The sequence below is a fragment of the Trichomycterus rosablanca genome, chromosome 9, assembly GCF_030014385.1.
Source record: "Trichomycterus rosablanca isolate fTriRos1 chromosome 9, fTriRos1.hap1, whole genome shotgun sequence".
Lineage (NCBI taxonomy): Eukaryota > Metazoa > Chordata > Actinopteri > Siluriformes > Trichomycteridae > Trichomycterus > Trichomycterus rosablanca.
Window position 1 is genome coordinate 18,863,992 of NC_085996.1, and position 16,941 is coordinate 18,880,932.

General features: G+C 39.8%; 1 protein-coding gene across 2 annotated transcripts in view; it reads left to right on the forward strand.

The window, feature by feature from the left end:
- Nucleotides 1-5,089: 5,089 nt before the first annotated feature.
- rxrgb (retinoid X receptor, gamma b) overlaps nucleotides 5,090-16,941 on the forward strand; it is a 77,332-nt gene continuing 65,480 nt past the window's right edge. The window contains exon 1 of one of the 2 annotated variants that reach the window (XM_063002030.1): nucleotides 5,090-5,226. In XM_063002030.1, the coding sequence (XP_062858100.1) occupies nucleotides 5,196-5,226 (31 nt within the window). In that variant the 5' untranslated portion in view covers nucleotides 5,090-5,195. The remainder of the gene's footprint in view (nucleotides 5,227-16,941) is intronic. The other variant, XM_063002028.1, reaches the window with a different exon arrangement.

A 16,941-nucleotide genomic window follows, 5' to 3' on the forward strand; every position in this document is an offset into this window, starting at 1 on the left:
GAAGTGGGAACTGGATGTTACAATATGACAAACCAGTCCTCGGAAATTGAACAAACAGAGATCTATCAGAATCTGCCGACTCTGTTATAAATAAACGGAACCTCTACTCCACCACTGCCACTGCCAGTGGATGAAGTGGTTTACGGGTGGTTCCGTTCTGGAAAAGGGACATTGGGCACTGCCACTGGAACAATCTGCTCTCCCAGTGCATGTCCCTTGCAAAGTCCAAAATTCTGCAAGACTGGGGCGGTTTCCAGAGATAAAAAGCGTGCTGTCTTCCCATGTCTGCAGAAAAATGGAAACTTGGAGTGTAACAATGCTCATGAGGCATAAGTGTCAATCAAAAGAGATTTACAGATATTAACTCATATTTACAGATATTAACTCACTATTAAGCATCCATGCCCCATCCACCAGCCAAACTAGGCGCACTGCCTAGTTTGGCTGGTGGATGGGGCATGGATGCTTAATAGAGGCACTATAGGGCTCAATTAAGAGAGACTGACACATCACAGACTACTACGCCTCCCAACTGCTAGCCAAAATACTCCTAACATGAAGCAAAAAATACAAAAAGGGGTGGGCAATTACTTTTTTTTAAACAGTGCCAGTTGGTGTTAGATAATTGTGTGCTTCAAAACTGTATAAAATGTTTAGTCTTGTTGTCTTGGTCTTAGGTTTAACTTTCAAAAGCAGTTTATTTTTAAGACATTGTTTAAAGACATAAATTGAAGACATAAAAAAGGGAAAATATTTTAAATATATTTATAACTGACTGGCAGGTAGCATGATTGTACATAGAATAATGCCTTTTTAAAAATAAAACATAACAGAAACTGACAGGGTCTGTATTTTTTTTCAAAACCAATTTGCCTTAAATAAAGTACAAGTTGGGATGGAAAATGAAAGCAAGCATTTTTTAAACAGGAATCAGGTCCCATTTCTCTTCATATGTGATTCTAAATAATACCAAATAATATAGGGTGAAAATATGTTTAAAAATGAAGGAAAGGAGGCCCTCATTAGCACAGTTCTGTGGCCAGTATATCTATTGTTTGGGTGATGAATGGACTGTAAGATTGATGATGTTGAACACTGTTGTCTAATGTTGTCTCACCAAAGCGTTCATAGAGGAATGATCACTTATCACCTCTACATGTGTACTGGGGAGGACAGGCTGGGTATCTGAAGAAGGAGGGGATTTGGCTTTCTACAGCATGACAGAGATGAAGTGTGGAAAAGAGGAGCAGATGGAGAAAAAAAGTGCTGCATTAAGACCTCCCATAGACACATTGGAACTAGGCACAGAGAAAAAGTGTAGTCAAATTAAACAAAAATGATATCAAACCTAGTCATTGTAGAAAAAACAACCAATGTTTCAAAATGTATTCATTTAAAATAAACATCTAATACAATCATTGTAGAAAAAAGTATGTTATTATGAGAAGCAAACATGTCCAAATATACAGTCCAAGAGAATAGCTATGAATAAAAACCTTTTAGAGAGATTTTAGGAAATATTTCCGTATAACTTATCATGATCAATTAATGTGAAAAGATTTTAACATGGTTTAAGTGTTGGCTACTTTAAGAAATTAAGTGGTTTTTATATGAGCTTTATGTGCCAGGTAGCAAAGCTAGATGATATTGTCTAATCTGCAAAGTTGTGTTAGCAGGTGGCCTGAGTCTGCAGTTCTGGGGGAGGGACTGAGTTTTAGGAGCATTGTTTATCTGGATTGAATTGTGAATACAAAGGGATTACTGAATATGGTTTGTCTTGCTGCCTCTGTGTGTGTGTGTGTGTGTGTGTGTGTGTGTGTGTGTGTGTGTGTGGTGTTTATCTTCTAGAAAGGAGGGACTTGCGGGACTTACAGTGATGATGGATGTTAAAGAGGAGGGGTAGAAGAAAAATAATCTATTACATCTAGCTATGACATCTGGTGTTACTTATTACTACCAAACCATCAGAAAAAAGTAGAATTTGTCCATGTTTAATCGTAAATTAATAACAGTAAGCATTAACATTACTTCTTAATTAATATTAAATTAACAATAGATATTCATAATGCTGTTTAGCAGTAAATAAGTAATTAATTTTGTTACTAATCCAATTTTTGCCATTTTTAATTAGCAGTCATCGGCTGATTGCATATATAGTGTTTGAGCCATTTTGCAGTTTGAATATTGCCTTACAGCTACAGCAATAAGTTATAGTAAATTCTAAATATATTTTTTATTATTTTAAAACCATTTTTAATATATCAGAAATATATAATTTTTATTTTAACTGAATATGTAACAACATTTAATGTTTAAAATACATTCATTATCAGTTAATGATTTATTATGATTATTTAAATTATGTTAGGAACAGAACAACATTAAGAACCCACTCACAAGCACACCCCTAAAAGAAACCAAAAGCTGACAATACACTTGCCCTGAACCATGTGCCACCATTAAGCTTGGACAATAAGGGGATTGACAAATCACCGATTTAATCCTTCCGTTTGACTTTAATGAATTTATGTTATCTAATGGACAAAAGGGAGGGCAGCACCAATGAAAAGCACTGATTGGTGTGAGATGAGTTGGAAAAAAAGGCTATTCATCTTTGTTGCCGTCCCCCTGTGTTTCTTTTATACATTGTTTACAAGAACGTGGCCTGAGAATGCAAAGCTGGTTCTATATAACCAGAGGGAAGGGACTGCTGAGCACACTGGTCATCCACGGCTCTGGTGAAGTGTCTGTGGCTTCAGAGTTCAAGACTGTGAATGCCGGTGACTTCTGAATAACCTTCTGAGGTCCGGGAGCTAACCCTTACATGACCCCACTCTCTCCAAGGAAAACTCTGAGGGGGCTTGTAAGGGATCTTTGGACCACCACATTGTACCTTAAAGACATCCCACTGATACCCATAGGATATCCATAGACTACAGCATGACTAATATAAATAAAAGGTCTGTAAGACTATAAAAAAAACTGGTAAAAAAATACTCACATTTTATTTTTCATGTCAACTACCACAGAGTAACATAAACAAGTTTCACAATATTGAACATTTTATGTCTGCAAGGTAAATAAATAATTTACATACAATATACTAACCTAATTCTCTCCATATTATCACCTACTATATAAACAAGGCTTCGATATGCCAATATATCAAATATAATTTAATAATATGCATTAGAATATATCAGACAATTTTATTTTGGTAATTTCTTTTCATTAGGGTTTTTTTTTCTAATTTTTAATTTTATGATGATCCTGCATGTTCCAGACAAATGTAAACAGGAGAGAAAGTGTTTCATGATGTAAAGGCAATGTCAGCCAAAAAACCTGGTCTCAAATCACATGGTTTAAGTAAGGTATTTGTTTTAATTTTGCTACAAAACAAACTTTAGAAAAAATATAACATCCTTGTCTTACCATTACTTAAATTTTAGCTATGGCTAACTTGCCATTTAGGATTTAATTCTGGCTTTACAGGATTTTTATATTAAGTAAAACTTTACACATTTAATTTGACCTGCATGTATTTACATTAGAAAAATAGTTGACAGTTTGCCTTGCTTGCCAACCTGTCTGGGATGGATGTTAGCAAGCTAAGCTAATTCAGAGCTAATTCAAAGCATAAATATATTACAAAAAACAAAAAACATTTACTTTAATGAATACAGTTTCCTGACTGTAAATTACAGTATTTGTTTTGCATTTTAAGTGGTTTTTTTGTTGTTCATTTTGTTGCAGCTTTTGATGTTTTTTGGGATTTTAACGTCATGTTTTACACTTTGGTTACATTCATGACAAGTAGTTGAGGTAGTTGCTCATTACACAAGATTCTTCAGTTCACAAGGTTATGTCGAACACAGTCCTGGACAATTTTGTATCTCCAATTCACCTCACTTGCATGTATTTGGACTGTGGGAGGAAACCGGAGCTCCCGGAGGAAACCCACACAGACACAGGGACAACATGCAAACTCCACACAGAAAGGAGCCCCACTTGGGGATCGAACCCAGGGCCTTCTTGCTGTGCAGCGACTTGCTACTTACCGAGCCACCGTGCCATTGCAGCTTTTTTTACTGTAGGCTATTGACTGAACTATTGGTTGTTATTCTTATGGGTATTAAAAAATAAAGTATAGTCATTAGAATTGTAATTACTTTTCATAGTAATGAGTAACGTAATCCCATTACAGTAAGTTATTAGTATTTAATTTCTGGCCTCTTTCACAGAAAACATGCCCACAAAACAATGGAACCTTGGAGGTCCACATGGTAATCACCCTGCTTTCTCTTTCTTATAATAAAAAACCCTCATTTCACACATGCAGGGGCAATAAAAATACGAGCCACATTTACAGTAACACTAGTCCATAATCCTCAACTCTTTTACACACTAAGCCATTCAGTTCACTCCAATGTCCACAACATTTCCACATAAACAAAATATATTAATTATTTATTTATTTGTATTTACACTGGTCAGGGTCATGACGAGTCCTGTACTGACTACAGGGCAGAAATACACTTCGAACAGGGGACCATTCCAGCACAGTAGGACAGCTCACATGCAAACACTTACTTAATCACACTTGCTCACACCGAGGGTAATCTAATCCACCTTCTGCATGTTATGGAAGGTCAAATAAAACTTTAGGTCCACCGGGACCCATGTCACTGTGCGGCACTCACTCACCAGCTGCTCCATCGTGCCACCAAATATATTGATTATTGCAAAATATAAGTCAAATGAAAGAAAATTTACAGTATCACATGCTGTAAACTTGTATATCATCCACAACTGCGAGTTTCCTACTCGAAAGAACGATTTATTAGGCTTTACCAGTGAAATGTTTCAACGCATTAACACAACACATCGACTTAAAGCAAACTTTGACAACTGTAAGCTCGTAAATTAAGAGTTTCGTAAACGGCGCTTTTAAAGCACGCATTACGCTGCCCCCTAGCTGGGGCCCTAACTATGTCAAGCTAAAATCTGTGTAAAGCTGTTGTTGATAAAGAGTCGGTTGTCGCGTTTCCCTCTGAATGGGCCCCGCTCAGGCTACGCTCCACTCACTGTAGTTCTCGGTCAGTCACTCTGGCCAGAGAAACTGAGTGAGATGCCGCTGTGGCAGGCGGGCAAAGCGAACCCAGCTCAACTAGAAAACAACACAAAAACAAGCAGAAATGGACAACAATGACGCATATTTACATCTCAGTAAGTTTTAACTGTGTTTTATGCACTTCCGGGGCTCGAAGCTTGGAGCTCTTCCGCGCTGTTTACTTTTCTTGCCTGTATGTATGAGTGTTTTGTCAGTGGCCGAGTGGTTTTTACATGGCGGGTTGTTGAAGTGTGTGAAGAAAGTACGAACACTCGATGATAAAGGACTTTATATGAAACATAGAAATCAGTCAGTAGTCGTTATGAACGCACTTGTCTTTGGTTTGTGTGTTTATGGACGCTCAGAGAAAGAACGACTTGTTAGTCATGTGACGGGTCAGAGGTTTGGCACTTTAAACTGCGCTCGGAAATTTATGGCACAGTCGCTAAGTCTCTGGTGTCTCAATCCGGATTTATTAGTGCGCTAATGGCGCTCAAAGCCACTCCAGTGTGTGTCCGCTGCTTACAGGCTGTTCAAACAGCACATAACTCAACTAAACCTTGGACTTGCACCACCACGCGTGCAGTTTGTTTGACATTATAACTAAGTAAGCATCGACTGATCACAACCCTCCATTACTGGGACGGTCTGGCCTGACTTCAACTGGCTCATAAAAGACATTGTAATTGGCCTTATTTAAGTCCGCCTTGATCTGCAACCTAAAACACGTCCTGTTTAACTGCCGCATCTCCAGGATTTAAAAACATCTGGGATATACGCCAACACATCTGGGGCTTATAAGGAATCTGGCAGTGTTTTCCTTCTGGAAAGCATTTTTTACATTTTAATATCTGCAAGCACTATTTTCAAGAATTTAAAATACATTTAGATTCATTTTTAGCTTTAATTTTATCAGAGCTTTTTTAAATATACAAAATTGTCAGGTTCCACAAGGAAATGCCTTTTTATTTTTAACAAAGATAGGTTGATTTTTATCTGTGATAAAAATCAACACTGTAGGACTGAATCATAACCAATGTCATGTTTAAGGTGGGTGTACGTTTATGTTAAGGTTATAAGTCAGTGAGCCTGTCACTATTTTAAAAAATGGTTTAAGAAATACAGTAGACCCTTGACTTACGAATTTAATTGGTTCCGAAGGGTTGTTCTTAATTCAAAATGTTCGTTAGTTAAACCTATTTTTCCCATTAGAAATAATATAAACAGAATTAATCCGTGCCAGACCTCCCAAACCACCCCCTTACATAACCTCTCTAATGCCTTAAATGCTCTTTTTTTGTTATAAATACAAGTATATTTTCCCTTAAATCTTAAATTATAGAATAGACATTACTGTAATAAACAATAATAAACAACAATACACAGTAGTACTGTACTGAACATAAAACACACATCACATTTCAGTACAGTACGTGTGCTTTACTATACACCATAATACATTTCCTTCTTTTTTTTTAATAAAATGTATCTACCAGAAACAACAATAACTCCCATATTTCTCTATTATTTCCTTGGTTATTTCAATTGTGTTGTATTTTGTAGGTGTAATTGCACGAAAGAAAGAATACTTAGGAGTAATTAAATAACAACGAATAGTAATAGATTTGTTCATTTTCTCAGCACTACGCTTCCTCTGCAACTTCTTTGAGGCCATTTTAATATTAAATTTTACAAAATATAAAGAAAACACAGTCACGTGTTTTGCAAATTTCGGTTTGTAATCTGAAATTTGTTTGTACGTTAAGTTGAAAAAGATCGTTCGTAACCCAAAATGTTCGTATGGTAAACCGTTCGTAACCCAAGGGTCCACTGCATTGTTTATTGTCATGAGTACTTTTTTAAAGGTTCGCTTGTTGACTCTAACCCACTTTATAATATTAGTTTGATAAAGCACATGAATTGAACTTGCAAGCGAGAGATTATTTCTTAACTTTCTCTTGGCTGCTCATGTATTTAGGGGTCACCACAGCAGATCATTTTGGTCAGCATACTTGATTTGGCACTGGATACCTTTCCTGATGCAGTCTTTCTTATTTTTATCCAGGACTGTGACTGGCACTAAGAGTGCACTGACTGAAAGTACACCCCCCCAATGGCTAGGCTGTCAGACATAGCCTTTTATATTGGTGTAGTTGCCGACCAGCCGTTAGCACCGCTGAGTGTTTTGATGCTGCGTCACCCGAGCATCCCTTAGTGTTTCTTAATAAATATTATGTAAATTTTGTATTTCGTAAAATTGTGAAAAGTACATTTTCAAAAGTGAAATGCAAAAATTTACCTGGTTGTAAAATCAAACAGTTTAACTTGCGTCATTCCAATTGCGGCCGATGACCCATAGTGGTGCAGCTTTACTTTAAGGCCTATTATTTCTATAAATGTAAACATTTTGTCCCTGGTTGCGACACAATTTATCAAAAGTCAAGAACCACTGCATTACACAGAATATAGTCTCATGTAACTTAAGTGAGAATTACTTTGTCACACCACACTGCTCATCAGAAAGGGGACCCCTAAGCCCCCCACTGACAGGATGTGTTTTGGCTGGTGTACTGTATGGGTGTTTGAGTCAGCAAATTCCTATTCATTTATTTATTTTTGAAATAAATGTTAAATGTTAATACAGTAATCCCTCGCTATATCACGCTTCGACTTTTGCGGCTTCACTCTATTGCGAATTTTATTTGCAAGCATGTCTAAATATAAACCGCGGATTTCTGCTAGTGATGGGTCGGTCGCGAACGATCCGGCTCTAAGAGCCGGCTCTTTAAAGTGAACGATGGGATTTTTTTTTTTTTTTTCTTTTTTTCATTTTTTTTTTCTCGTTTTTTTTTTCCCCGTTTTTTTTTCTGTTAAAGCCGCACGTGATTGGTCAAGATGCGTAGTGGCGTGCACAGACAGCGTGCACACGAACAGGAGAGAGAACTTGATAAAGTTCCTCAGACAAGGGGGGTGTGTTCGAAAAGCTAGCTCTCTCTCTACATAGACGCATTTTACGTCATCCTGTGCGCGCTTCCGATAAGGAGGCTGTTCAAACATGGCTGACGGTGCGGACAAACAAATGGAGTTATTTTCAAACGTAAATAAAATATTACTGATTTTTAACTTGTATAAACTTGTACCGAGTGTTTTTATTTGCAAGTTCGGGCTTGTCAGGAAATGTAACCGTTATCGGTACATGAAGGGAAATGTTATACTGACGTTAGCATGCTGTGCTACCTCAATCCGTTGGTTTTAATGACAAGATGCTAAAGCCGATGGAATCGGGTTATAAAAATAACCATATAAACACATGGTTTTTACTTCGCAGATTTTCACCTTTCGCGGAGGGTTCTGGAACGCAACCCCCGCGATCGAGAAGGGATTACTGTACTTACTTTATTTGGTCCACAAGCCTAATTATAACATTGCAAATGTGCAGTCCTGAGCAGAACAATTGGCCAAAAGGGGGGGGGTAAAGCTGAAACTAATAATATACAGTGTATCACAAAAGTGAGTACACCCCTCACATTTCTGCAGATATTTAAGTATATCTTTTCATGGGACAACACTGACAAAATGACACTTTGACACAATGAAAAGTAGTCTGTGTGCAGCTTATATAACAGTGTAAATTTATTCTTCCCTCAAAATAACTCAATATACAGCCATTAATGTCTAAACCACCGGCAACAAAAGTGAGTACACCCCTTAGTGAAAGTTCCTGAAGTGTCAATATTTTGTGTGGCCACCATTATTTCCCAGAACTGCCTTAACTCTCCTGGGCATGGAGTTTACCAGAGCTTCACAGGTTGCCACTGGAATGCTTTTCCACTCCTCCATGACGACATCACGGAGCTGGCGGATATTCGAGACTTTGCGCTCCTCCACCTTCCGCTTGAGGATGCCCCAAAGATGTTCTATTGGGTTTAGGTCTGGAGACATGCTTGGCCAGTCCATCACCTTTACCCTCAGCCTCTTCAATAAAGCAGTGGTCGTCTTAGAGGTGTGTTTGGGGTCATTATCATGCTGGAACACTGCCCTGCGACCCAGTTTCCGGAGGGAGGGGATCATGCTCTGCTTCAGTATTTCACAGTACATATTGGAGTTAATGTGTCCCTCAATGAAATGTAACTCCCCAACACCTGCTGCACTCATGCAGCCCCAGACCATGGCATCCCCACCACCATGCTTGACTGTAGGCATGACACACTTATCTTTGTACTCCTCACCTGATTGCCGCCACACATGCTTGAGACCATCTGAACCAAACAAATTAATCTTGGTCTCATCAGACCATAGGACATGGTTCCAGTAATCCATGTCCTTTGTTGACATGTCTTCAGCAAACTGTTTGCGGGCTTTCTTGTGTAGAGACTTCAGAAGAGGCTTCCTTCTGGGGTGACAGCCATGCAGACCAATTTGATGTAGTGTGCGGCGTATGGTCTGAGCACTGACAGGCTGACCAACCACCTTTTCAATCTCTGCAGCAATGCTGACAGCACTCCTGCACCTATCTCTCAAAGACAGCAGTTGGATGTGACGCTGAGCACGTGCACTCAGCTTCTTTGGACGACCAACGCGAGGTCTGTTCTGAGTGGACCCTGCTCTTTTAAAACGCTGGATGATCTTGGCCACTGTGCTGCAGCTCAGTTTCAGGGTGTTGGCAATCTTCTTGTAGCCTTGGCCATCTTCATGTAGCGCAACAATTCGTCTTTTAAGATCCTCAGGGAGTTCTTTGCCATGAGGTGCCATGTTGGAACTTTCAGTGACCAGTATGAGAGAGTGTGAGAGCTGTACTACTAAATTGAACACACCTGCTCCCTATGCACACCTGAGACCTAGTAACACTAACGAGTCACATGACATTTTGGAGGGAAAATGACAAGCAGTGCTCAATTTGGACATTTAGGGGTGTAGTCTCTTAGGGGTGTACTCACTTTTGTTGCCGGTGGTTTAGACATTAATGGCTGTATATTGAGTTATTTTGAGGGAAGAATAAATTTACACTGTTATATAAGCTGCACACAGACTACTTTTCATTGTGTCAAAGTGTCATTTTGTCAGTGTTGTCCCATGAAAAGATATACTTAAATATCTGCAGAAATGTGAGGGGTGTACTCACTTTTGTGATACACTGTATATATACAGTGTATCACAAAAGTGAGTACACCCCTCACATTTCTGCAAATATTTCATTATATCTTTTCATGGGACAACACTATAGACATGAAACTTGGATATAACTTAGAGTAGTCAGTGTACAACTTGTATAGCAGTGTAGATTTACTGTCTTCTGAAAATAACTCAACACACAGTTATTAATGTCTAAATAGCTGGCAACATAAGTGAGTACACCCCACAGTGAACATGTCCAAATTGTGCCCAAAGTGTCAATATTTTGTGTGACCACCATTATTATCCAGCACTGCCTTAACCCTCCTGGGCATGGAATTCACCAGAGCTGCACAGGTTGCTACTGGAATCCTCTTCCACTCCTCCATGATGACATCACGGAGCTGGTGGATGTTAGACACCTTGAACTCCTCCACCTTCCACTTGAGGATGCGCCACAGGTGCTCAATTGGGTTTAGTCCATCACCTTTACCTTCAGCTTCCTCAGCAAGGCAGTTGTCATCTTGGAGGTTGTGTTTGGGGTCGTTATCCTGTTGGAAAACTGCCATGAGGCCCAGTTTTCGAAGGGAGGGGATCATGCTCTGTTTCAGAATGTCACAGTACATGTTGGAATTCATGTTTCCCTCAATGAACTGCAGCTCCCCAGTGCCAGCAACACTCATGCAGCCTAAGACCATGATGCTACCACCACCATGCTTGACTGTAGGCAAGATACAGTTGTCTTGGTACTTCTCACCAGGGCGCCGCCACACATGCTGGACACCATCTGAGCCAAACAAGTTTATCTTGGTCTCGTCAGACCACAGGACATTCTAGTAATCCATGTTCTTGGACTGCTTGTCTTCAGCAAACTGTTTGCGGGCTTTCTTGTGCGTCAGCTTCCTTCTGGGATGACGACCATGCAGACCGAGTTGATGCAGTTTGCGGCGTATGGTCTGAGCACTGACAGGCTGACTTCCCACGTCTTCAACCTCTGCAGCAATGCTGGCAGCACTCATGTGTCTATTTTTTAAAGCCAACCTCTGGATATGACGCCGAACACGTGGACGTCTTTGGTCGACCCTGGCGAAGCCTGTTCCAAATGGAACCTGTCCTGGAAAACCGCTGTATGACCTTGGCCACCATGCTGTAGCTCAGTTTCAGGGTGTTAGCAATCTTCTTATAGCCCAGGCCATCTTTGTGGAGAGCAACAATTCTATTTCTCACATCCTCAGAGAGTTCTTTGCCATGAGGTGCCATGTTGAATATCCAGTGGCCAGTATGAGAGAATTGTACCCAAAACACCAAATTTAACAGCCCTGCTCCCCATTCACACCTGGGACCTTGACACATGACACCAGGGAGGGACAACGACACATTTGGGCACAATTTGGACATGTTCACTGTGGGGTGTACTCACTTACAGGGTTTGGACAATGAAACTGAAACACCTGGTTTTAGACCACAATAATTTATTAGTATGGTGTAGGGCCTCCTTTTGCGGCCAATACAGCGTCAATTAGTCTTGGAAATGACATATACAAGTCCTGCACAGTGGTCAGAGGGATTTTAAGCCATTCTTCTTGCAGGATAGTGGCCAGGTCACTACGTGATGCTGGTGGAGGAAAACGTTTCCTGACTCGCTTCTCCAAAACACCCCAAAGTGGCTCAATAATATTTAGATCTGGTGACTGTGCAGGCCATGGGAGATGTTCAACTTCACTTTCATGTTCATCAAACCAATCTTTCACCAGTCTTGCTGTGTGTATTGGTGCATTGTCATCCTGATACACGGCACCGCCTTCAGGATACAATGTTTGAACCATTGGAGGCACATGGTCCTCCAGAATGGTTCGGTAGTCCTTGGCAGTGACGCGCCCATCTAGCACAAGTATTGGGCCAAGGGAATGCCATGATATGGCAGCCCAAACCATCACTGATCCACCCCCATGCTTCACTCTGGGCATGCAACAGTCTGGGTGGTACGCTTCTTTGGGGCTTCTCCACACCGTAACTCTCCCGGATGTGGGGAAAACAGTAAAGGTGGACTCATCAGAGAACAATACATGTTTCACATTGTCCACAGTCCAAGATTTATTTACACAGTCCTTGCACCATTGAAACCGACGTTTGGCATCGGCACGAGTGACCAAAGGTTTGGCTATAGCAGCCCGGCCGTGTATATTGACCCTGTGGAGCTCCCGACGGACAGTTCTGGTGGAAACAGAAGAGTTGAGGTGCACATTTAATTCTGCCGTGATTTGGGCAGCCGTGGTTTTATGTTTTTTGGATACAATCCGTGTTAGCACCCGAACATCCCTTTCAGACAGCTTCCTCTTGCGTCCACAGTAAATCCTGTTGGATGTGGTTTGTCCTTCTTGGTGGTATGCTGACATTACCCTGGATACCGTGGCTCTTGATACATCACAAAGACTTGCTGTCTTGGTCACAGATGCGCCAGCAAGACGTGCACCAACAATTTGTCCTCTTTTGAACTCTGGTATGTCACCCATAATGTTGTGTGCATTGCAATATTTTGAGCAAAACTGTGCTCTTACCCTGCTAATTGAACCTTCACACTCTGCTCTTTCTGGCATGTGTGCAATTAATGAAGATTGGCCACCAGACTGGTCCAATTTAGCCATGAAACCTCCCACACTAAAATGACAGGTGTTTCAGTTTCATTGTCCAACCCCTGTATATATACAGTATATATCCCTTGAGATCATTGTCAAGCTCCTCCCGTGTAATTCTGGGCTGACCTCACCTTTCTCAGAATCATTCTTACCCCACCAGGTGAGATCTTGCATGGAGCTCCAGAGTGAGGGTGATTGACTGTGATCTTGTATTTCTTCCATTTTCAAATTATCGCACCAACAGTGGTCTCTTTCTCACCAAGCTTCTTGCTGATGGTCTTGTAGCCCATTCCAGCCTTGTGCAGGTCTACAATCTTGTCCCTGACGTCCTTTGATAGCTCTTTGGTCTTGCCCATGGTGGTCGGGAGATTTGAACGGAAGAAACTGATTCTGTGATAGGTGTCTTTTATACAGGGACAGGACTAATTTGTGTGCCTTTTGTGCACATAACCGGTCTGTGGGGGTCAGAATTCTTGCTGGTTGGTAGGGGATCAAATACTTATTTCCCTTAATTAAATACAAATTCATTTATAACTTTTATTTAATGTTTTTTTTCTGGATTTTTTGTTGATATTCTGTCTGTCTCTCTGTTAATATAAACCTTCCATATAAATTATAGACTGTTCAAGTCTTTGTAAGGGGGTAAACTTACAAAATCAGCAGGGGATCAAATACTTATTTTCCCCACTGTATATATATATAAGCTCCGGTTTCCTCCCACAGTCCAAAGACATGCAAGTGAGGTGAATTGGAGATACAACATTGTCCAGAACTGTGTTCAATATAACCTTGTGAACTGATGAACCTTGTGTAATAAGTAACCATCGTTCCTGTCATGAATGTAACTAAAGTGTAAAACATGACGTTAAAATCCTAATAAACAAACAAACATGGGGGGTAACTTATTTTTTTATATAATTTCTTCAATGACACACCTACATTTTCTTCATGCTACATTAAAATCAAAATGGCAGAAATAGTAAAAAGTCCAACTTCATAAGATATCAATGTGGTGTACTTGTGAAGAAAGATAGAGGGAACAAGCTGCCTTATCAGAAAGCAAAAAGTACAGATAACTGACACTTCAACTGCTGTGGTAGCTTCTTAATCATGCATTCATATCATGTAAAGAAAACAGTCTATTTTTTACTTTTAATTTGGTGAATCTACAGCCACTTTATGAAAACAGCTGTTGTATGCACTATGTTGTGTTTTTTATTTTATTGTTTTTTTTTTTTACTTGCATCTTACCAAAAAATGCAAGTTTAAATGCAAGAAGATTGACTGGAATATGAAAATGCACAAGGCAAAAACCAGATGAACTTGCTTGGAGCATGTCTGGACACGAATGAATATTCTAATAAGTACGCTTGATTGACATCCATCTGTCCAGGCCTCCAAGCCTGCTTTGCCACTCAAGCAGATCCATGCACAAAGGTGCAATTGCCAAGAATTGGGATTTATTGACCCACAACACTTCCAAATTATAGAATTATCACAGTAGGCTGGACTGGTTAGGTTGGCTAAGAATAAACTATATACACCGATCAGGAATAACAGTTCTACAATTACTGACTGTAGTCCATTTGTTTCTCTGCATGCTTTGTTAGCACACTTTCATGCTGTTCTTCAATTGTCAGGACTCTCCCAGGACCACTACAGAGTAGGTATTATTTAGGTGGTGGATCATTCTCAGCACTGCAGTGACACTGACATGGTGGTGGTGTAATAGTGTGTGTTGTGCTGGTATGAGTGGATAAGCCACAGCAGTGCTGATAGAGTTTTTAAACACCTCACTGTCCCTGCTGGACTGAGAATAGTCCACCAACCAAAAATATATCCAGCCAACAGCGCCCCGTGGGCAGCGTCCTTGAGTTTAGAAACACTTAACATTTGCTTAGTAGACTGTTCACTTTTTATATTTTGTGACTTTCCTTGCTTTCCAGTCCCACTTTAAACCCCACATAAAACTGCTACCTGAAAGGAAATTTTAAGGACCTATTTGAAAAGACCCACTTGGGAAAATCTTTGACTTTTTATCATATCTTAATCTAATGCACCTAATAAAATACCTGCAGTTTTGCACGCTCTGTAAGAAATAGTGTAGAATATCACATATCCTAGATAGCATATCACATATCCTAGCTTGTTTGGAAGCTGGGGTTAGAGCACAGGGCCAGCTACTCAGGGGCCCAACAGTAGCTGCTTAGCAGCAGAGCCAGGATTCGAACCCACAACATTTTGATTGAATGTCCAGAGTTCTACTGACTAGACCATGAATATAGCCAAATATGTGCTAAACTGGCAATAAAACCAATCAAATTCTTGCTTTTACAGCCTAAACTGTATTGTTTTTCCACTGTTTTGCATACAGTAGCACAAAAATGACAGCAAGATGCTGAAACAAATGATTAGTTATATGTACCGGTCTTGCCTTTGCAAAGACTATGAGATTTTTTTGATAAGAACCACAAATGTTAAGATCTGGCACTTTGGACTCAAATTTAACAGCACAGTCAATGATTGTTTTGCCAGTGGCTCCTGAACGGCAGCCAGTACAGTCATCGCTTGAGTTCTGCAAGCCTCATTTCCAAAAAAGGTGGGATATAATGTAAAATGCAATAAAAACAAGAATCTGTGATTTTGTAAGTAAGTGTGCCTTTTTGATTATAGCTTCGAAACTTAGGCTGGCCATTACACTGACTATTTTTATATCCTGTCTAAAACATACTTTTATTCTCTGGCATTTAAAACTTCATGAGAATTGTATATTGTTTGTGTATAGTGGTTTCTTTGTTCTTATGTCTGTTTTTTTATTATAACCGTGAGACAGGGCCATGTACTTTGGTTAACTGCTGTTTTTAAATGTGCTCTAGAAATAAATTGACTGGCAAAAGTTCAGCTGAATTAAAGTTTTTCTAATGTTTTCACTGACCAACTTCATTGTATTTTGTTTATCCAAGCACATTTGGAATTGAAAACCTGCAACACACTTAAAAAAGTTTAAGGGACAGTGCATGATTAGGCAAGCCGTAGCCTAGTGGTTAAGGTAAAGGACTAGCAATCCAAAGGTTGCTGGTTCAAGCCCCACCACTGCCAGGTTGCAGCTGTTGGGCCCTTGAGCAAGGCCCTTAACCTTCAATTGCTCAGACTGTAATGTAACTGTAATGTAAGTCGCTTTGGATAAAGGCGTCTGCTAAATGCTGAAAATGTAAACTAATGTATTACATCACTTTTACTATTATTACTGTAATAGCCTACATTTGTAATACTCATACATTTTCAATAGGAGACAGATATGTACTGCAGGCAGGCCAGTCAAGCACACACACTCTGTGTCTACAAGCCATGTTGTTGTAGGCCATACTGAATAAGACCTGACAACAAAGCACCTGCTTTTCTCAAAACATACTGAAACATGGACTCATCTGACCACAGCCCTTGCTTCTACAGCACGGTCCATCTCTAAAGGGAACTTGTTAGGCGTCTGTTGGTCTTACACTACACACACACACTCTTTATACACTGAAATGCCTCTTACTGTTCTTGTCTGTTAAACTACTTGATTTTGTCTGATCAATTGATTAATTTTAAAATTATATAGGAAAAGTCCACATATCAGTCCACATTTGAATTTGGGGTTTGGTGTCAGTGTAGTTTGTTGTTGCTTCTTTATGTAGCATTTATTGCCTGATCATACTTACTACAGTTCTTGAACAGTAAAATAAAAGAATAGACCACTGAAGTCGTGCGTCATTCTGTAGTCCTCGTTATGCCCATATTTGGAGACCCGGGTCTAAATCAGATTTCCTATAGGAAAAATGAACGGGGTTTTCAAAAAACTTGACTCTAAAGCATCCTGTGCTAAATAAACATGTTCAGAACCTGTACGTTTTGTCCTGTGTACATTTTTCACTTGTACATCACTGGATTACTCTGAATTACGAGGTTGTTAAAGGGTCATAATACTAATAATGCTACACGAAAGCTAATGCTACTGCACATTAATTAGACATCACTGAACTACACCAATCAAATCAACGGAACGAGCGGCTCGCTTTTGGTGAGTATAACCAAAGGCGT